General features: G+C 40.3%; 1 protein-coding gene across 1 annotated transcript in view; it reads right to left on the bottom strand.

The window, feature by feature from the left end:
- FSHR (follicle stimulating hormone receptor) overlaps positions 1 to 22,528 on the bottom strand; it is an 83,176-nt gene that overhangs the window by 50,959 nt on the left and 9,689 nt on the right. Inside the window, 1 exon segment of the mRNA XM_068406526.1 lies at positions 1,571 to 1,642. Within this exon segment, the coding sequence (XP_068262627.1) occupies positions 1,571 to 1,642 (72 nt within the window).

The raw sequence follows: 22,528 nt of genomic DNA, 5'->3' as shown, positions 1-22,528 counted from the left end.
GTAAGTAATTAAAGATAACGGGAGCAGTTTACAATGCACTTTGCAACCCACTTCATAGTCCAGAGAGCTCAATGATTTTCAACAAGGACTAGGCTAAAAAGAACCCTGCAGGACTGTGAAACAAGTGCCAACAAAACTGGCAATGCAGAGCTGATCTTACTCCTAACTGGTAATTCTTGGCCACAAAAAATAAGATTTTCTTTTTATTTTCTCATAAAAAATGACCATTTACAGTGGTGCTTGATGGGGTTATGAGGGGCCAGATCCATGAGTGGGCTGCAGCAGCTGGAGGCTTTTTAGTGTGTACCACGTGCCAGTAGAAGACTCCTGAACCTATGGTGGTGCCCTGAAACAGATCTCATGCTTCAGAAAAGGCCAGGTGCCATGTGGGCTTTACCACTCGCTGCTGACCAGCAGCTCTTCAGTCCTTGTATATTCACTGTTTGTTCTTCATCCATCCATTCATCCATCCATCCATCCACCCATCCTTCTCTAGGTTCAAAATCCTTTGCCTTTCCTCGTCGTGCCTTCTGGTGTGTTCACTTTCTTCTTAAATACCTTACTTACGCAAGAGTACAAGGGAAAAATGTAGAAATGATGCAGAAAAACGTTGGCGATCGATTCGTTTTTAGTTTTGTCATTACACACACAACACTGAAAAAGGCACTGACTTTAAAGTGCATTTCCCAACTCCCACTCAGACTCTTCTTGGGTGAACAGACTGTTTGTGACCCTCTCCCATGAGAGTGCAAGCATTGTGTGTGTTTCTAAACAAAATGTTGTGATTTGCTCATATATGAAATAATTCAGAAAAATCATATGTGTCGCAGAATAGTTCAGGTTGGACAGCGACAGTTATGATTTCTGGTGCTAGCACCAGTTAATTCATAGATTTTCTGTTGCTAAAGAATAATAGGAAACATATAACAAAGGATTTTTCCTTCTAGTGGTGGAGGGCTGCAATACATCCACAATAGTATACTAATGAATGTATGATACACTGGCTCATTGAAGGTGCTCATATTCATCTCCAGGCTTATCACTAAAATTCACAGAAATTAGACGCTTACACCCTTTATGTGCTAAGATTTTCAGATCTATCAACCATAATAAACTTCTCTCATGCATCCTCCCAGCTGACTCTGAACATGCACAAAGCAATCCTATTTATTCATTAATGAAAAGAGAATCAGCTGCCCTGTTATGAACAGCAGTTCTTTCCTCCCTAATCTTCCACTGATTCATTTCAAACTATTATAAATTCTCAAAATAATCAAATTCCTATGATTTTGTGCTATGGCACTGTATTTATTAATTGCAATGACATTCCATGCTGAACGAACCCTTTGACCGAGGACTGTCCACTTGCTGGTATAAAATGTTATTTATGACAACAATGTTTTGTAACATAGTCTTAAAAAAAAGGTTCACTTTTTTTTAAACAGAAAGATGAAACTAGATGAAGCTCAGAGACAGAGGCTTACTCACAGGCAGTAAAAGGACCTGCAACCAGAAACTACAGTTTCGAGTAAAATAGTTGTTTCCTAGTAAATATTGACGCAATACATACATTTTCTCCAGGTCACCAAGTCCTGCAAAAGCTCCCTTTGGAATGACTCTCATCTTGGTAAGGACAAATCTCCTGAAAACAGAGAAAATGGGGTGATTATTCACTATTCACAACACAGAACTGCATGGTAGCCTTGTCAGCACAGGAGAGGCCTTTATCACAGGTACAAGGATAGCTGCCAGGCTGAAGGCTTCAGCATCTAAATACAGCAGTAATGTTCAAAGGCTTTGTGGGACTCTAACTGCCTGCCCAGACCAAAATTACAGCGCAGCGCTGTGCTGCTCATCATCTGGAGCTGCTCAGGGGAAACAGCATCTGTCACTAGTTGCAATTTCCTTCTTTGCTTCAGTAAGAAATCTAGACCTGGTCACTGCAGCTTTGCTGTTAGCTAGGAGGGGACAGCAACTTTCTCATCTCAGCCTCTCTTTTGAGAGGTGCTCAAGCACAGGATGAAGCAGCCCTGTGGAGCCAGACTGGGGTGAGTTGCTTACACAAGGTTGTAAGGTGGTACATGCATGCTCAGGCAAGCTAAGCCTTAACCTGCTGCACAGATGATTTAAGGAGTCAGATACTACCTCCCGTCAGTGCAACTTTAATACCCTTTATTGCTTCTCAGTCCTCTTCAAATTAGTTCATAATGTGCCACAAAATTAGGACTTTGTAATACACAACTCGTTCACACATGCACCGAGACAAGATTTTAATCACTTTTTAAAGGTCACAGAATATGCTTTATGAAGAAAAAACATTTAAAATATCATATAAACCTTTCTCCTTTAATCACAATAAACAAAGAGGAACAACAGAATTTCTGATGGCACTCAGCAAATGAAAGGTTGAGTATCTACTACTCTTGGAGAAATAAGGTGTTATCTGGGTAATTGTTTTCTTTCACACATTTAATCATTCACAGGTAGTAAGCACAAACAATTGCATATATTAACATGACCTGCTCATCAAGATACGTGCTTCACATGATATGCTTATGACTAGATGCCAGGTCAAGAAAGCATAGCTGAGACATGAGAAAGCCCACAGAGATTTTGTAGGGAGAAATATCGTGTTTTTGTATTTGCTGCTGAGAATAAAAGTCATATTCAAACTCTCAGGTATTAAACATGAAGCAGATAAAATAAGCAAGACATTAGATAATACTGGTTGTATTGAACAATAGCTGTTAAAAAATGGTATTTTCTTTTTTTTTAAAAAAAATCACCTGTGTTACATACATGAATATCACACTGTGATTCAGTTTCTTAGTCTATTTTCGCATGGAAATGGAAATGAATTGTTTTCTGAATTACTATGGAAGCCTTTTTTTCAGTGAGTGTGCCTGCTAGAGCATCCCTCGTTTTTATCATCTCAGAACTGGTGTTGCATGGCTGCTTGGGATTGCCTTTCAGCTCGTCTCTGTGTTGCCTTATTGTAATGTCTGCAGGAGGACAGAAATGGGAAGTCAGCCTGGTATTACCTGCTGTGTAGTCCTGCAAATTTTAACACAAATCCTGAAAAGTATAGGCTTACTTTCTTACCATTCACATAAAGTATTCATACAATCCTCATCTATTTTTTATTACAGCTGATTAGTTTAGAATTTTCATGGGAGATTATCATGTATTAATCAAAGTCATAGGGACAAAAGTATTATTCTGATAGAATACCACTGTGAAAGGTTCCTATTTTTCAGTTGTAGGTCTTTAGTAGAATCTAGCCTCTCATTTAGATTCCCAAATATGGCTTAGTATTTACTTAAGTAGGACAAAGTCAATGCACGCCTGATCTAGCTCTAGAGATGTCACTGTGATTACACCAGGAGTGAACCTGGCCTCACACTATTTTAAAACATTGAAATTTATGGTATTCTGAGTCCTGAAAGATGATAAAGCCTATTTGGCATTCCATTATTCTTGTACTATCATTAATGTAAGCCAGAAAAAGCTTCAACACGCTGTCACACAAGAATTACAGTATTGAGATCATTATGCAAATGTTAGAAGGATTAAAGAGCTTCCAGAAAAGGCCTAACCTGGATTAGGCAATTTGTAAAGCCCTGCTGAAAGGATGGCCAATGTCACGCATGCAAAGCTACGGCTGTGCTTTCAGAGTGCAGCCAGGTGCAATGGATCCTTGCAGAGCACCCAGCAGGCTTAGTGCTACAAAGCTGAACCATCAGGAAACTCTTCAACTTTGATCTGCTTTGAAATCTTTCCTAAACTCTCCTTTGTAGAAACGCACACCTAATTTTGGAGGCCTAGAAAGTGGGCTCTGTCTGAAAAGCCAACTATGATTTTTTTTATGGCAATATTCTAAAATGAATCCTCTCTCTGTAGGCGCAGATCATCAGGACATTTGCAATTTTCAAATTAAACACTGGCCTACACCATGCTTCATCACAACAAGAATTTACAGCCTGATCCAGAAACTAATTAAAAGTAGGGAACCTCCTTCATAGACGAGGTTACCTATATGAGGAAAGCCACAAGTGCATAGAAGTAAAAATCAAACCTTGAGTTTCTTTGTTGAATACCCTGCTATCCTGTGTTAATAAGGTGCCAGAATTCAGGAGCCACATGTCTAATGCCCTGGAGCAGTTAAAGTAGAAGTGAAGTTTAATAGCTGAAGTCTCACGTTCCACTTTAAAAAATTAAGGTTAATTGTTTTTAAACATCCCTGAGTAGGCTAATAAAGTCAGCCTTAATGGTATAACGAACACTGAAAACTAGAATGAGCTACTTGTTGAATTATCAACTGTATAATGAATAGGAGTCTACTATAACTAGCCAAATTCTGTATTGTCAATAAATGTCACCAATTAGGCTCCAAGAATCAATCTGTACTTAACTTGAGATACTGGCTCTTCAGTAGCAATTCTTTCTGAGGTACATGGAGAAAATAATTGAAAAGCATTTCCTTGGTTTTGTTGCTGGCATTATTTTAGGGTCAAAGAAATGAATACAGCCCACCTTTGTTCAAGCGTGTTTCATTTCAAGACAAGCAAGTAAACAAAAGCATCCTTTAAAAACATGTGCTTAATGGAGATGCAGTATTTGGTCCTAAAAATTATGCTAGCACTTAGGAACCAGCAAGAAAAGCAATGAAAAGCCTAAACACTCAGTGCATGGCGTGGAATTGAAAACCCAGAGTCAAGTACCTGACAAGAGGCGTGAGAAGGTTAGACTGAAGGTTAGGTGATCCAAAAGTCTGTACGTAGAGCTAGCTCCCGGGAAACACTAAATCTCATCTCCCAGAGCTTTCAGCTCTGTGTCAGAGCTGCAAGTGTAGCACCAGCCTCAACACCCACAGGGAGCCTCTACTTGCAGCAGGCTTTGCTGGGAGGGAGGAAGGTATCGTGGCCTCTCAACACAGTCCTGAGAGCCAAAGGATAGACGCAGGGAATGGGAGTTCTGGCTTCAGTCCCCCCTCACCCTGAGTGGTGCAAACTCCCATATTTCATGCCCCAGGAGGATACTCAGCCACCAAGGGACCTCTCCCTGTCTAGGCTCAAGCATTGCGCAGCCAGGGCTAGATTCCTTGTGTCACCAAAGACGACAAGGGGGAACTTAACACTACCATCCTCTCTAGAGATATTACAGTTACAGCTGATTTCCCTGGGACAAATTAAAAAAAAATACACTTTTTTAAGTCCAAAGTTCAGTGATGATAATGTTATTTGCACTACAGTAGGTCCCAGAAGCCCTAGCAAGGACTCTGGTGTTGGAGCCAACAAAAACTTAACAAATGAGAGAGCAGAAACAAGTACGGGAAAGGCAACAAGACACAAATGGTGACTTGGTTATCCTGCATCATGAGAAGGCAATATACACCGCTGGAAATAGAACAATGGCAATATTAACTATTGTTATTCCCTACGTACAGAAGTATAAGCTAGATTTAAGTCTGGCCCATTGCTCCTGTACATGCCCTGATATCCAGGAGAGGTTTCTAAATCCTGATTTAAATACATCTATTGAAAGTGATTCTTGGGGAGTTTATTGATAAGAACTAAAGCTGTCTGCTGTGGTTGTATAATCACACTTATACTTTATATATTTTTATATGTGTTATGAACTATAATATAAATATTTACTTAAATACATAATATTGCTTAATATTTAACTGATTTTTACCTACTTCTCTTTTTTCTGACCAGTGAGAGTAATTGGTTTCTGTTGTGCAGTAATGTACTTTTACATCTGGAAGGACAGGTAAGCTTACGATCAGACTATATTTCTCTAAAGTGAACATGCACAATTCTCACAGGCTCCATTTTTAATTTTTAAGTGTTTTGTATGCCTCTTTTTTATATCATTTTAGTTTGTCTCCTGAATGGGTGTGAGTAAATTCTTCTGTTATGAAACCACTAAAAACCTGTTGCTAATTAAGGCTAGACCTGTCAGGACCAGGGCAGAACTATCTACCACTAATTTGTTTATTTATACATCAAATGAGTTCTCAAGACCCTGGTCCCACAAGCTTTTTCTTGAACAATTATGAAGAAGCCCTTTGGTGTAAACTCTCCGCCAGATCTTACCCCCATACTGCACTTGTGCCCCCTCCTTCCAGCCCCCTTCGTTGGCAAACGCCCCCTGCCACTGGCAATAACCTTGCACAACAAAGGACTGCACAGAATATCAGAAATTAGACTAGTTAAAAAAAATTCTGCTTCATAAAGCATGGCTGAATTTAGGTCTTTCAAAATACTCTTTAAAACTCATTTCTCAGATCTGCTTAAGTCACACACAGTTAATCAGAAAGTGTGTGCATTGTAGAATTATCTTCCCTGGCTCATGTAAATTGCAAATTCAGGATGTTAAAATGAACTATATCAAGTAGATACTATAAACTTTATAACTTAAGGACCAAAGGAAAAGAAAATAAAAAGACAAAAAGATTAGGTGACCATAATGCTAAATCACCAAATTTGGTTCCAAAGAAATAAATGTGATAGGATTTTGAAGAACATTTTACTTTAATCTCTGAGCTAATAGACTGATGCTATCACCTTCTAATCCTCTGCAGCAATGCGTATTTTGTCAAACAAAGTTTTACAGTGAAATTTAATTTACTCTTTGTATTTTTTCTTATTGTTTGTTCGTTTTTGCTTCTTGCTTTGGAGATGTGCTGGAGGTTTTAGCACAAGCAACAGATGAGCCTTTGCTTTACATCAGGAGAGGACAAAATGATTCCATGACCAATTCAGTGTGCTCCTGATTAAATGCAAAAATCAACAAAATCATGCCTCCTGATTTTTTTCTGGTTTTGCTTGATTAGTCAATGCAACATTGAAGGTCTGTTTTGCTTTTTGTGCTGTAATAGGAGACAAATAGATACTGCAGACTGTGTCCCAGATAGTGTAAGTCAATTGACCTGTGTCATTTTGGCCCTAAACTTTTGTCCTAATTCTCATTGGAATGAATAATGAGATTCCTTTGAGCTAAATGCAATTTAATTTAAATTTATGAAGAACATTTGTAAGCCCCTAGCTCGCTGAAATGGGGTCATATTGTCATATGACTTCACTATGACTAGGGTCTGGTTCTCATAAACATCTCACTAGGAAGGGGCATATGCAGATATACATGAACATGAAAGTATTTTTCCTACTCAGCTGCCTAGGTGGAAGACCTCTGTAATCTATTAAGCAGTTTGTAGCTGCTTTCAGACATAGCTATGGTTTCCCCTTCCTAACAGCAGACAGAGAAGAGTCCAAAACTCATAAATCAGATGCTAAAACATCATGCTTCAAAAACTATCAAGCTAAACCCAAAAATGTTGGTTTTATTTGCTTTCTGGTTTTAAAGTCTTTAGAGTGCATTCATATCAAGCTGCAAAGCTATTTTCAACACTCATGAGACTTGAGTATAAAAACAGGGAAAGATTTATATTAGTTGCCTCAATTCCAGGAGGTTCTGAGGTTGGGACTTCGTAAGGCTGACAAGATCAGGAGGAATAGCACTGGCAGTGACAAAACACTGCTCCCACCATCCTACTGTCTCGTCTTTTCAGAGAGCTGCACCATTATCTTAAGGGAAAACCAAAGCCAAGCAGAATATTTTTCCAATAATGACTATTCATGTAACTACAGATTCATTTTAAAAAGGGGACCCTGATGGCACAGGCACGCTTGAATAAAGGAGGAAGAGCTTTGCAATTAATTTTTTCAACTGAGACATGATTCATGCATTTGAGAGTCTGAGAGCCCCAACTTTACACACATGTAAATTGACTTAAGAGAGAGATACCGTAATCCCTTGCTAATATGCACGATCTGGTTTGAAGCATCTAATCACTGCATTCAACTAATCAGCTAAATCAGCTGCTCATCCCCTTCAAATGCTTGTGAAAGGACAAGTTATCTAGACTGTGTAGCTGATTTATTCTTTTGTGAGATAACAAAAGCAGGCAAAAGTGAGTGTTCCAAGGGAAAATTAAGCAATATACATTTTATGGAGAGGGCAAAACCCAAAGATCCCCTCCTGAGTTTCAGGCTGTACTACACCTGGCTAGGAGAGGGTTAATTTTCTCCGTGGCAGCTCATACAGTGTTCTGGTTTAGATTTTTGACCAAAACCATACTGATAACACACTAATCTATCTTTCGATTAACAGTTTTTGCACAGCATCAACGCCGCCTCTGTTTCTCACTTTGCCCCCTGTAGTGAATAGCCTGGGAGGTGGGCTATAGGCTGGGGGAAATACAACCGGGCAGGTGATCCAAACTAACCAGGGACATATTCCATACCATATAATGTCATACTTAGCAATACAAGGGAAAGCCATTCTTCTATCGGACTGAAAACAGCAGGATAAATCCAGGAGGGTGCATGTCCTCCTTTCAGGTATGCTACTTGGGAATCTCTTCAGGTCTGGGAGCGATGTAAGGGGAATCTCTGAGAAAGAAAACATTTTGGTTTATGCACTATTAAACAAAGCAATGTACAGACAAAGTAAATACAATTAGAACTGTGATGATAAAGTTATTAGCAATGTCCATCTGCTTTGCAGGTCTGAATCTAAAAGGCAACATGTGCAGTAGCTTGTGAAAAATCACTCCTTAAACTTTACCAGTGGCCTCCCTTAAAAATCAATTTCCTTTTCTTTTTTGAATTAGCTTAAAAAGATAATGAATAGTACTGATGGCATTCCTATTCTAAATTTAGTGAATACTTGCTCAGCTTAATAATGCCACCCAGCTTCAAAAAGCTGGAGGGAAGCATTTTAAGATCACACAGCTGATGTCCTGTTGGTATTTCACTTGTAGAGTGCCCACAATACCATAACATGGGTAACAAAATGCCCATTTCCCCAGCAGAGCTGTGATGCTTCTCACACAGGCACACAGCAAAGTTGCTGTGGGATTTGTTTTTCCCCCAGGACCTTGCTTAGGTCAGCTAATAAGTACCCCTCAGCAGCCAACAGCTGATAAGGAGAGATAAGGAAGGACAGAAAATTGGAAGGGGAAAAAAAAGGCATCCAAAAGAATGCAAAAGTTGTCAAGCAATACGCTTGTAAAGCTTACTCTCTCTCCCTCCTGCCTTAGTTTTCCAAAACCATGGTATGTTTAGTCTCAGCACTGATACCCTTTTCATTTCTGGACAAAGCATACACTGTTTTCAGTAACACTGTACATCCCCCGATGACGCTGCAGATAGCTTCTTTCCAAGGTCACACATGCAGGCAGTTAAAAATAAAGCTCCAAGATGCTTTTAAGTACCTCTGCTTGAATAGGGTGGGATGAATCTGGAGAAGAGGGGTTAAAAAAAAAAACAAACAAACCAAAGATGGAGGAGAAGATTGCAAAATTCCCAATGAGAAAAAGAGATGCAACACCATGACTTTTACTTGATCTGAGATGTTTGATGGTCTACGCTTAGTGCAATTATTTCACTGAAGCTGGGTTGCTTCACGCTGAGATAAAGCTGGAGAGGAACAAGAGTTGTGACTATTCAGATCAGTTGCCTGTGTGTGTTAACTCATTTTGCAAAGTGTCTGACAAACAATTTTGTTGAAGGTTTAGGTGCAAGTAGTAGTAACGCACAAGGTATGTAACAAACTCAAATGACACCTGCCCTGAGCAGACTTACTGCAACCCATCCTCTGACACAAGGACGTTTGTCCCTTCAGTGGATCCAGGTGGCTTCAAATCAAAGGGCAAAGTTTGTGTCCTGCACCCTTGGCAGCAGATAAAGCAGACAGCAAACCAATGTCATCTTGTCAGGAAGGATCTTCTTTCTTTAAGCTTGCCTAGAGCTCAAGCAAAGCAAATCAAAGCTGGAGCTCTGGATTACTCTACAGCACCTACACACAAAGAAGGTTTGCCATGGACCACAAACCGCAACAACAAAGAAGTCCTCTTTAGGCCTGTGAGCAGAATCACAGTCATGGTGTTCGCATCTGGGAAACGTTTAACTGCTAGGAATGAGTTACCCACAGAAAAGGCTAGGACTAAGCTTGAAAGCACAGTTAAAATTGCTTCTATTACTGTCAAAGGCATGCTGTGAAAAGTGTTTTGTGTAAGATAACACAAGTGAATGAAGTTATCCCGGCTTGGTTACAGAGAGCCAGAAAATAGTGATTGCTTTATTTTTACAAATAGCTATAGTTTTATTAGTATCGATTATCCTGTAAGACACTAAACTACTTTTAGAGGAGCACATTCTTGTTCCTCACAGCTTACTTATATGGGCCTTTGAGAAATGTACAGCATGTGACAAATGTGCAACTTCCTTAAAATCTGACCTTGATATCTGCAACCATCTTTATGGTGAAGAGCCATTAAAAATTTGTTCACTCTGAGAAAAATCCTGTTGTTGCATCTATTTATATTAATAACTCTGCATACTTTCCTAACAAAGGGAGCATTGTACAAGTACTGAGTATTTTGTTCTTGCACAAAGAGCGTTTTACTTTGTTCTCTTTCCCGTGGGCAACTTGTCAAGGCAAACAGGGTTATGGAAAATGTCCACAGTCCAGCCAAATGGGGGGCATTTTAGGTATTGCCTTCAAAACTTCCTTCCCCTCTTTTGATTCAGAGCAAGAACAGGCATCCTGCTCACACACAGCTGGTCACTTCAACTCTTCTCCTGTCCCAAGAATGTGTCTAAAAAGATCTTATTCCACAGCAGGGAGAGAAGAATGGTTTGTTCATCGGCTGAGGTCATAGCAGGAATGTGACAAGTGTTCTTTGTGTGCAGTGTTTCTACCTCTAAGACCTCAAGACGTTCTAGGTTGGCAGGCCAACATGATGCTGTTTTTATTGACTGAGACAAATTATTCAGGGACAAAATTCTTTAAGTTCTGGTTTGGATGCCTTAGTGAAGGTAAAAAAGAAAGACAGCGCTTTTCTGCAAAATGTCTTGCTGAATCATCACTGTTTAGCAAAACACCAAATAACTTACCTCTGTCACTTTATCTTGCTTGACAAATTCATTAGAAAGAGCTAGCATGCTTTTTACCTCCTTTCTCATCCACATCCTCATAGGCACTACACCTGTGTTGCTTAATGGGACACAGCTGAAATATCACAGAATATTAATAAAATACTAAGAAAGATACTCACTGTTACATTCCCTAATTAGCACACACAGCCTAATAAGTAACAGGGTCTCCACCAAATATTTGGATTAATTTGGATATATCTACAGGCTTGCTTAAGTTGTAACAAGGTATCTGATACTCCTTGATGCCAGAGCAGTCAGAAACCATTAGAGGAATAGCACTTGGAGACTTGATCATACTCTTTTTTTCCTCTGGATCTGAGTATGAGCTTTGTAAATGTAAATGTTCTCTCTGCTATCTAATACATGCTGTATTTTCCAAAGAGCAGCGTGAGTGCCAAACACAGCTAATTCAACCAGCAGTCTTGGGAAAACAGCATCTCCCGAAGGAGGGGTCCTGGATGCAAACGGCACGTACTCAGCTGTTCTCAGGGCACCAGCTAGACTTGTGCTGACATAACTATACTGAAATACAGAAATATGCTGGGCCTATGCCATATGCTTCCACTTCTCTCCCACTGTGGCGAGTGGAACATTTCCTTCTTTTTACATACTGAAGTGCACATTTAAATTTTAAATGCTTATGTTTTGAAATAACATGCCTTCATCTAATATGAATGTCTCTGCTGACTATTTCCAGGGGGACAGAAGCTGACTCCTGGAATTGCTGCTGCCTGTGCAAGAGGATGAACCACACAGCACATTGATAATGGGAGCACCCACAAGATTAACGTGAGCAACAGGTTCCTGCGTGTGTAAGAGAGCTCACAGTCCTTGCATTGTAATCCACTTTGCACGTTTTATTCAAGTCCTGTAAACACTCCCATTTACTGCCATTGCTCACCATGCATTCCCACATCACTGGTGCTCTTCCTAGCCTCACGGTTTCCAGGCCAAGAACTTTTCTCGGCTCATCTATTAGCAATTGCTGAGGGAAACATTCACAGGAATATGAAATGCAGGCGGATGGACTCTTTCAATTTCATCCTGCACTCTCCTGAGAGCATCTCTTCTCCCTCACAGTCTTTCTCTGTTATTGAGATCTCTTCCCCATAGACATCACCAATTTGATAGAAAGGGAACGACAAAGCAAGGAATCCTTATTACTTCTCCTTGTACTAAAAAAAAAAAAAAAAATTATGTTTTCCTATTATTTTAGCAAGAACAAGTTTGCTGTTGCAAATGCTGAATTTATCTATCTACCTTCCACTAGCCATGGATTTACTTTCACATGTTAAAATGATGATCCTGAACACATGTAGCATGCTAGTGTACCGCTATCCTTAAAAATACTAACTGTACTATTTCCTTTAAGACTGGTAGGTATTGTCCCAGTAACACATAGGGCAAAGCTTGCACTGGTGCCAAGCATGGATCTTTAATGCATTTGAAAGTGAGTATTATTGTTTCAGAAAGATGCCAGCTTGACTACACTGGCAACTGAAACACCAGCTTACGTTCAGAATAAAGATGTGCTTACTGCTTTTACCTTCAGAGTGCTTCTTGAACATGAATCGTCTATGGAGCACTTAAAAACAATAAACATACATGGTCCTCTTAAAAAGAGTGACAGAACAGTGAAATAGCGACAGGAGAAACTTGGCCTGCTCATGGCACAGCTGCAGGTTATGAAAGATCTCTAAGAAAGATCTTAGCAGTTATGCCTGGGAAAATATATCCTTTGCAACATCTAACCTCAGTGGATGAAACCTAGACTTCTGCCCCCTTCCTACACACCCTTCCATCAGCTCCCTTGAATTGACTGTGTTATCAGCTCTCTAAATGACTGTGATAGGCATCTTCTTGCATAAAATTGGATAAAACCTGACTGGAAGAAACAAGGGTAGATGTAACAGTCATGTGAGTAAAGGAAAGTCATGAATGGCATCTCATGGAGACCTGCATGGGGCCTGCATACCATGGTCATAAGCGATCTGGAAGGGGAGTGAGAAGCAAGGTGACAAACACGTATGATGACCAGGGTAGTAAGACAAGAGCTGAGTGAGAAGATTTGCAAAGCAGGAGGAGTTCAGTATTCACACTGCATGTAGTTCAACAATGCAACTCCTTGCTACAGGATGCTGTGGATGGTAGACATTAAAGAAGAAATGGATAAATACATGGAAGCAAAATATGTGAAGAGGGTTGACTACCAAGATATCACTCTAATCGAGAGGTCCCTGAGCCAGGCAGAGCTGGAGAGTTACACATCTCTCTGCTGAGATACACATCAGAGCAGCAAAGAACCGGCACTACAGCCAGCCTGGGACAGCTCTGCCAAAATGGGGAGGCATATCCAGATCAGCACAACCAAACAGCACCTATTCTGGCACTCTTTGAGACAGGCGATCTGTCTAGATTGAAGCATTGAAGTATTCTTCAATATTTACACTTAGTGCAAGTTTTTGTACATTGCAGAAGAAGGGGTTACTCCTTAGGTTAAAACAATTCAAGGATCAGTCCCCTCCCTTTGTCAGAAGATCAAAGGGCAAAACTGAATCAGGGGTAATGTTTTCAGCACCGCATTCAGACTCCTAGTTCATTGCACACAATTGTCTCTACAAGACATTTCTAAAAACAAATGCGGCAAGAATGCTTCAGCATTCTTTAATAATAAAAATGTTAAAAGAATGTTACAGATCTCCACAAATTCTTTTGCTAGGTCATTTCAATAATCTTTATAAAATCGGGGGAAATGCACTGACACTGCAAAATCTCAAGTTGTCCCTTACTGTCCTCCCCACCCCCACTTTGGGAGGTGGACTATGAAGCAGACTCAGGCTCATAACACTCTAAATGCTTGAGGTTTTTGCGTCACTTGTTTGCTGCACTCTTTTTCTAAAAACTTCCTCCCCCCTCTCCACAGTAAAAAAAACAGTGGTTCACATAGCCTTTGAATAGAGGATGCAGTTCTGGTCCCTTTCATCTCAAAAAGGGTATGTGAGTATTGGGAAAGGTAAAGAGGATGGCAATAAGGCTGATCAAAGACATGATACAGCTTCTATAAGAAGAATAACCAATTTGACTGAGACTTTGCAGCATGGAAAGCTTAAAGGGATGCTAGAGGTCTACAAAATGTCTCTGAGAGTGTGGGCAAGGACTGATGCTTTATCAGCTCTTCCATTACAAAAACTTAGAGGTGAGGCCAGAGGCAGCTAGATTCAAAGCAAACAAGAGGACCTGGTTCTCCATGCAGTGCACATGGATTGTCAGAACTCCTTCATGTAGGTTGCCTGGGTGCAAGAAACTGATGGGGGCTCATGGGTAGAATGTACAAGCAATTTGAGGAGAGATAAATTAGGGTTACTAAACAAACAACAAGAAATTCAGGCAATCCCCTGGGCTGGAATTAGTTGGAGGCTGGAGGAGTCTTGTGGTAATACATCTTAAACACTTGCCCTCTTCTTTCTCTGCCCTTAGCAGTTCTAAGAATCCCTGTTGTACACAGGATACTTGATCCACCTTACCATAGCCATGGCTTATATTGCAGAGAGAGAGCAGGCAAAGGAGGGGCCTCCTTCCTACAGAGGAAAAACTGGTCATTATCTGCCTCTATTGGGCTATACTCCTGCCTGGAGGCCTGGGGGCAAGGCAGGGGATTGTGGAAAGAGGATCTATCGTGCCCTTGGTTGGTGCTCATGGGCCAAATTTGAGCTGCTGACCATTCGCGGAAGATCCTTGCTGGGCTATACAACATCCCTGTGAAGCTTTGGGGCAAGGTTGCATCTAAACAAGCTGAGGGGCTTCGCTTTCTTACCATATCTGAACAGCTGTGGTTTTGCTTAAATGTTGGTTGTAGCAAGTATCCAATCAGTACTCTACCTGTGGCTCTCAAGTCAAAACAAAGATACTATCCTACTCCACTACATAAGGCATTTCTAACCTACACAGAAAGATTCAGTAATACTGACTCCATCTTTCTGTGTCCATATTGATTCTGAAGTAAAGCGTAATGTTTTTAAAAGCAGACCAAGGCTTTGGAGGCTATTACCCTATGCCTGTTTTCCTCATGATGATGTCTAGGCTTACATTTTTTCTGATTGATTCCAGCTGACAGTTATGACATATTGCAGAAGAAATCACAGGCTTTAGACTGTGAGGGTGACCAAGCAGACCTCAGGATAAATTAGGAACAGACTACCAGGTTTTTTACTGTGGAAAGTATACGTTGCAGCAGCAAACACAGAGAGATGCAGTAGACACGATATGCAGTCCCTGTGCAAGCAGGACATCCAGAGACCTTCTAACCAGCTGAAGAATTTCAAGGTTAAAGATTTAAACAACTGTGTTAGACTAAGGGAAAGAAGGTTACAATAGCATCACCAGCAAAACACACTGACAGTAAATAAATACCACTAAGTCACTAAATGTTGATCCTTGGCCAGAGACTCAAATACAGCTTGGTGCTAAAAGGTGCCTAGCTTCTTAAGGCTTTTTTTTTTTTTAATCTGTTTTTAATAGTAAGGGCTTTATTTGATTCCTCTAAGTCTGAATACAGGTATTTACTTTTAGACAACTATCCTCCAGCTCTTAGACAAACCTGTGCTTCCCAGGAAGAAGTAGGGAAAGGATTTCTTCTGCTGGCCCTTAATGCAGGAACACGGCAAGGCCTGTAAACTCCAGTATGGCAAGATGAACACATTTAAGCTAATACTGAGTTTCTTTTCTACCATAAAGGTAGTGCTTTGATTTAAGACAATAGAGAACAATACACAGTAGGCTGCAGTCTGAGCAAAACCTACATGAATATCAGCCAGGTAAACTTTCCTGAGCTCACTTCATATATCAGAAAAAGGAATCTAAACCCCCCTGCTCTCACTGGAGGTGTGAAATTAAATGTCTTTTTTCTCAGAGAGAAACAGAGGACAAAAAAAATGAAACCCAGAACAGAACTCTGCTTGAAAATGGAGTGAAAATAAATCAGCAGTGAATGGATTAGCTTCAGATCAGACTGCCCGGAGCAGCCTGATCTGGAACAGCAGAGCACTTAAGGCTTGTATTTTTTAAATTAGTTTTAATAAATAGAATCAATAACTCAAATTATGAAGAAGGACAAAAGCACAGATCAAATCGATCAAGGCTGTAGCTTATTGTTATAAGCCAAGGGGTGTCTTCTCTTGTCTAAACGAGAGAAGGTGGCACAAGAATCCACTTGCAGCTTTTCAGTATCTCTCCCAGAACAGTCGTACACAGAGCTGGATACAGAGTCTGAAAAATGCTCCTGGTTATCTGCACACAAACACAGCCTCCCTTTCTTTTTCTTTTCCCCAGAAGGAAAAAAAAAATAAATTAATAAATAAATCAGTAAATGAATCCTTGTCCTGAAGATAAACACAGGAATTTACAGGGAGGACAGAACTAAATAGACAAACAAGCACGAAGTATCTTACATTATATATGGGATTTGATGCTCAGGTGAAGACATTCTTGGTCAAATCACTGGAAAAATGTCTTTCTACATATTAGGTTAGGGAGGGGTGTTGGAGGGGGTTCAGGAATTCTCTCTCTCCCAAACAAGTCAGCCAAGGATTATCCACTGGAGGGGAGTGAGGGGGACATCATTAAATGCAGTCAGGTTTTTGGCAATGAGAGGGAGCATTTGCACACAGGCATCTTGTTTTCCTCTTTGTGTTTTTTCATTTGTTTGTTTTGTTTCTTTTTTTTCCCAGAGGGATTTTGCTCTGGGGAAGTTACAGTGCCTCTCTCCAGGGCTGGCTCCATTAACATGAGGCTGGGTGACTGAGGGGCTGAGCAGGAGCATGCCAGCAGTGGGGTCCCCACTCTGAACAGGACACTTTTGCCTGGGCACACAGCTGCATGGGTGCTCACAGCAAGAGATAGTCTCCAGGTCTGTTGTGGCAAAGTAAGGGTACGCACACAGACACTCCTGCTACATGACGCACCACCTACAAGGGTAGGGAAACGTGGAGAATCCCAGCTGCCTTATTAGTTGAGGTAGTAGGGGGATGACTCTACTTCAGATAAGCTTGTTTTGATTAATAGTGGTCTCCTCCCCCAATAAAGAAACCCAGGAAAAATAAATTGTAACTCCAAACAGCTTTCCAAGTCTCAGCTGGACGCCAGGTCACCAGCCCTGAGTCTGTATGTGGAAGGCTTGTACTGTTCATCACCGGGACATCACCGTGAGCTCCCCTTTCATTGTGGGTGTTTTATCCCAAACACTCCGAGCATCAGCTCTGGAGCACAAGCGCTGCACAGGAAACTAAAACACTTAAACTTTTTCCCCCCCCCCTCCAATATAACTGTCTTATTAAAATTAATCCAAGTACAAACTACCGGCCCTGAATTTATTTCATCAAATACAGTATAGCTGAAGAGGTTTTTGGCATACCACATGACACCCTAGGGGTGTGAGAACAACGTACAGTGCTGATAACCTCTGCTAACTCCTATCCATCCTCAGGTTGAAAAGGTGGCATCAGTTACATGGGCTTTGTTCCCACATATAGCACATAAGAGTCTTTTTCATTGTTGTGGTTCAATTATAGATAAACAGCAAAAGGGGAATAATAATCTTATAATAATAGAATATATAACAGATGTACTACTGAAAGTCATTCACATGCTCCAGTGATGAGCATGGTTCAAAGCCTATCTGGAATAGCCTTCCATCTTGTTAATAAATATTCAGAGACTTTTTAATCTTCAAGGACATAATATCGAACATCTGACAGAAAATTCAGCCTAGATCCATAAGTGATTTTTATTACATTTCAATCAGAAGCAGATTTTGTAATGTTTTATAGCAAGCAGTGCCTTTGCCAGAAGACACAGAACTTTCTTGGTCAAAGTAGACAGTGGTTAACTGCAAGTCTGACAAAATAAACAAAATACCAATTATGATTCAAGTATACTGTAAGTTATTTCCTATTCAGTGAGGAAGAATTGATTTTCCCAGCAGTGTCACTTACACTGTAATGATTATTGCATGTAAAACAACTTAAGAAAATGATGGAAAAACAAATTAGATGGGCTGCAGATCATTATCTTATCTTGACTGCTCACCTTGAAGAGAGAGTTAGGGAAATGTAATATACAGTACCGGCTGTCAGGGTGCTTGAAACCTCTGCTCTCCTTCCACCTCCTTGATATTTCACATTAAAATTTCAAAACAGAAATAAACATTTCCAGCAGGGCTAAAGCATGAAGCAACACATCTTGCCAGTCTAAGGACATTTGCTTAATTACAAACAATGATAACTTGCTGCGACAAAAGATAATTAAAGTGGTATAAATTGTATAAGACCTTGGCTTTGTCTAATGCTCTCATTTTATATACACATCTATTCGTAAGTTATGTGAGAAAACCGTTGCCAAGGCTCCTTGCCTTTTGTTAGCTGACCCTTCAGTACTGATGACCAAGTGCTAACGCAATGCAGTGAAAGACTGCGCCCGATATTATGGTACAATCTAATGGAAATCGATAGGAATTCTTCCACTGTTTTTTCAGCATGTATTGGATAGACTTTTTATTCAATGCATAAGCCTGAATAATGGGAACAGAGGTTAACCAATCAGCAATGCAATGATAATCTCTTCATGTGGAGACGGAATCATCAAGATCAGAGTTTGTAACAAAAAAATGAGTTGGCCTCACATTCTTCTCTGGCGACATTCACAATCAGCCAATGTACTGTACATTAAGTGCTGCACGTCTTATCTAGCTGATAGAATTTGCTGCAAAAGGCTTGGTTAACGATGTTTGGTTTTGCTTTAGGGCCAGCAAAAATGACAGTCAGCATCACCACCGAACCTGAAATGTCATTGCGAAGTTTCACACATACCCTTCCAGAATTGTTAAGTTTTCCCTCAGATTTATTTCAAAGGTCTGCATCATTACTTTACTCTACACTACTCTAATTGCAGCTTCCTTGCAGGTTCTCCTATTTTTTTGCTCTGTTTTACATGTTAAAGGTCTCTTAGTTTTAAAGGTGAGTTGGCCTTGCAAAAAACAACAGAATGCATGAATTTTGTAGTTGATTACTTTGTTGAGAAAATGTGCCACTAATTTATGTCCCTTGACCTGCTGGGTTAGACGTAGTGCTTGTTATTTCAGCCCTTTTGATTATTTAATCTTACTAGCCAACTACTTTCTTTTTCTTTTTTTTTTTAGTGTAACATCCATATCTATTCTTGCAAATAGAGTGTTCAAAGAGTAGGCATGGTAGTGGTTGTTCTTTCTCACTTCCTCAGATTAAGGCCCACTTTTGGCAATGAGAAAATGAAGGTTTGCTCAGAGTTTGACAGTTGTAGAGGATGATTATTTCTTAGGGCTTTGTTTATAAGACTGCAATGTTTAAAATATTATTTTATGTTGCTTTTGGCAAAAGTTGCAGTTTGTGTAAGTGCTACCGTTGTTATCGTTCACCAAAACAATATTTAGGGCCCGTATATTGAGTTACAGGAGAGCAAATAACATGCAATGAAAGTATAGAAAGACACAACCAATATATTGTCTGCCTTCGTATATGATTTTTTATTTTCCTACCTCCTTCACTCAAGGGTAATCGTCTGAAACATACAGATGTTTCTGCTGATTATCTCTTTATCAGGCAGAGGTAGCCTCTAATATAGTGAGTATTGCTATTCCAGGATTGAGATAGCAAGGGATGGTCAGTGATTGGTTTGGAACCATTTTTTTCCAGAAAGTATTTTCCGTCATCACCTCTTCAATAAGATCAACAAGAGGGAATAACATTCAGATGACCGAGCAAGGCAAGCATAACTTGGAAGCATGCTCTTAGGCAGGCTAGCAGAGGAAGCTTGGTCATTGGGTTCTGTTACAGCAGATGCTGAAATACAGGTACTGATGTTGGAAAAAGGACTTTCCAAATTGGGGGAACTCGGCATCATGGAAACTCCTACACTAATGGCATACTTGATGGTGAAGTTGAAGTTTAGACCTCCATATAGTCTAGGTGTACCTTTTTCCTTCTTTGGAGTGTTTTAAGAAAAGCAGTTGACATCATATTGAACTTGTGGGCTTCTAGGATCGAGAGCCAACCTGAATCTGTTGAGTTCAGACTAACAAAACCATGAGTATTTCTATGCAACATAGGCTGAAGCCCAAAGCTGCTGTTCATAAAAGTAGGATACTAGCATAAGGTGTTTTACAGAAATGTATAAACTCCTTTATATGATGAACATTTTAAAGATGTACTCTAGCTGGCAAGTAAGACACTGCTAATAAAAATAGCAGCCTGCCATCCCTTCAAAGCAGAGGTTAACAAGCTTTCTGTGGAGTGCAGAAAATCTTCAAGGAGACGCAAGCAGGAACTTCTGAAGTACCCTCTTCCTCCTTCCCTATTTTAGCTGATAACCACCACTACGTGCGTTCAGCCTGGAGGACACTAAACAGAAGAATCTACACCTAGAATCAAGGCCACCTCTCAGCAGCCTGACGTGGAGGGGAAAAAAATAAAGTCTTTCAAAGACAAAGAGCCAGTCTGCCCATTTTCTAGCGCTGCTGGAGAGTTTCTTCCAGACAGCGTTTGTGCCTCTGAGACAAACAAAATGACAAAGCCTTAGCTGCTGCTGGTCCACAGCCCTGAAGCTACAAGGCTGTCCCCACCAGACCAGGACATCAGTACGTCCAATGGCAAGCACTCCTCAACGGGCACTTCATGGAGACTCACATCTCTGTGTCCAGCCTGTGTGGTGCTCCTGTAAAGCCCTGGATGGATGTGCTCTGACTTCCAGGGCGAAGTGCCCAAAAACCAGCACGATTTCTGGGGTGTGGGCCCATGCAGTACGCTCAGCTGCACTGGTGCAACATGGCAATAACATGTACAGGAATAAAGGAAGCCAACGTAATATTGTTTGCTACATGAATATTGTACATAAAAAAAAATCCTGTAGATGCACCATTCATGTATTTATGAAGGGCTGTAGCTAAGGAGACATATACAGACAGTAGTTAAACTAATAAAGGGGTGAAAACCTTCCAATTAGTGCTCCATAGGCAGCCCTACTGACCATAACAGAGCCAACAGTTAGCAATAATTGAAATGCCCACAAAAATCTCTACCTCAGCTGTCTTTAAATTACTGACTGTAACACTACTGTGAAATGCTGCTCTTCTAATACAGTGACAGAAACCGATACAAGAAAAGTACAGAAATGAAGAAAGTGGAAAAGGTGATGATGCAGAGGTACTATGTCAGTAAAAATATATTTGAGGGAAAAAACTCTGAAACTGTATAAGCGTCACTTGAACATTAAAAAATAGTAGAGCTATGACTTTGTACTGCCTTATTTAGGAGATTCAAAGCAGCAGGCCTGTGTTTCATGCTGCTGAGCATGAAGCCTTCCTGTGATGAGAAATAGTTATTAGAAAGGAATATGAATGTGCAAGAGGTAATTTATTTTTTTTTAACAAGGAAATATATTGCCGCAGGAGTACAGTCTGGTGAATAAGGTCTTGAAGGGGTTATAGTCCCAGCTAAACCACTGATTTGTTACCCTGTATTCTTGGGAAATTTCTCGTCCTTTACATCCTAAAGCTTTGCTGTTTCTGTAACAAATAAAATTATGTTGACATACTTACCAGGAATGTTATGAAATCTGTTAATATTTATAGAGAATTTTGTGAGCCCTAAGAAAATCTTATAATTTCCATATGGTTCATTAAGAACAACTAAAATCTCCTTATAATTTAAAATATATTTAAACAGTTGACTACCTATTTCATTTGTGCTTTCAACACCCATTTTATTTTTCCCTGGAGTGGTTTCCTGTCTACTGCAATAGAACAAAGTCCTGAATCTGCAAATACGTACAGATGGGTAGTTTCACACCTGTGATTCGTCCCACTGGAAGGCAGCAGAGCTGCTTGGGCAAGCGATTAAGATGTGTAATGAATGCCTGAGGAATCAAACACTAGATTTTCTTGTAGGGTATTCCCTCACAGGGGCCACTAACGTCGATTTCAAAGGACTGAAGAATGAGGTCTGGGCTTCATCTGCCATGGCAACAATATACTGCAGATACGAAATTACAGTTCCTGGGATGCGGATACAGTGAGTATTTCCCAAACCAGTAATTCCACCTAGAGAGAGGAGTTGTCTGCCAGGGCATTTCTTGTTTTGCCTGTCATTTTCTGACACAGTCTCTACTTCTTTCATGACTCTCCACTTGTCAAAAAAAGAAAAGCAAAAAATTTCCATAGCAGCTCTGTTAGCCAAAGAAAACTTTGGAGACAAGGAAGGTTTTTTAGCATCAGCCTGCTATCTTCCATAGCAGGGGGGGTTTTATAGTCCTTCTTATACCTTGCTTGTTCATAAATTTCTGTATGTCTATAAATATTCCTGCGGGAGACTGACTCCGAGGAAAGACTCTGCAGAATGATCACTTCTCCAGTAGCTAACAAGAAGGAAAAAATGGATTTGGCTGATCTGTGCTCCTTTTCTGCAGCTGTGGAGAGACTGGAGGAGCCAGAGAAA

Source organism: Nyctibius grandis, chromosome 1 (genome assembly GCF_013368605.1).
Source record: "Nyctibius grandis isolate bNycGra1 chromosome 1, bNycGra1.pri, whole genome shotgun sequence".
NCBI classification, from domain to species: Eukaryota; Metazoa; Chordata; class Aves; order Nyctibiiformes; family Nyctibiidae; genus Nyctibius; species Nyctibius grandis.
This window is presented reverse-complemented; position numbering and strand designations above follow the sequence as displayed.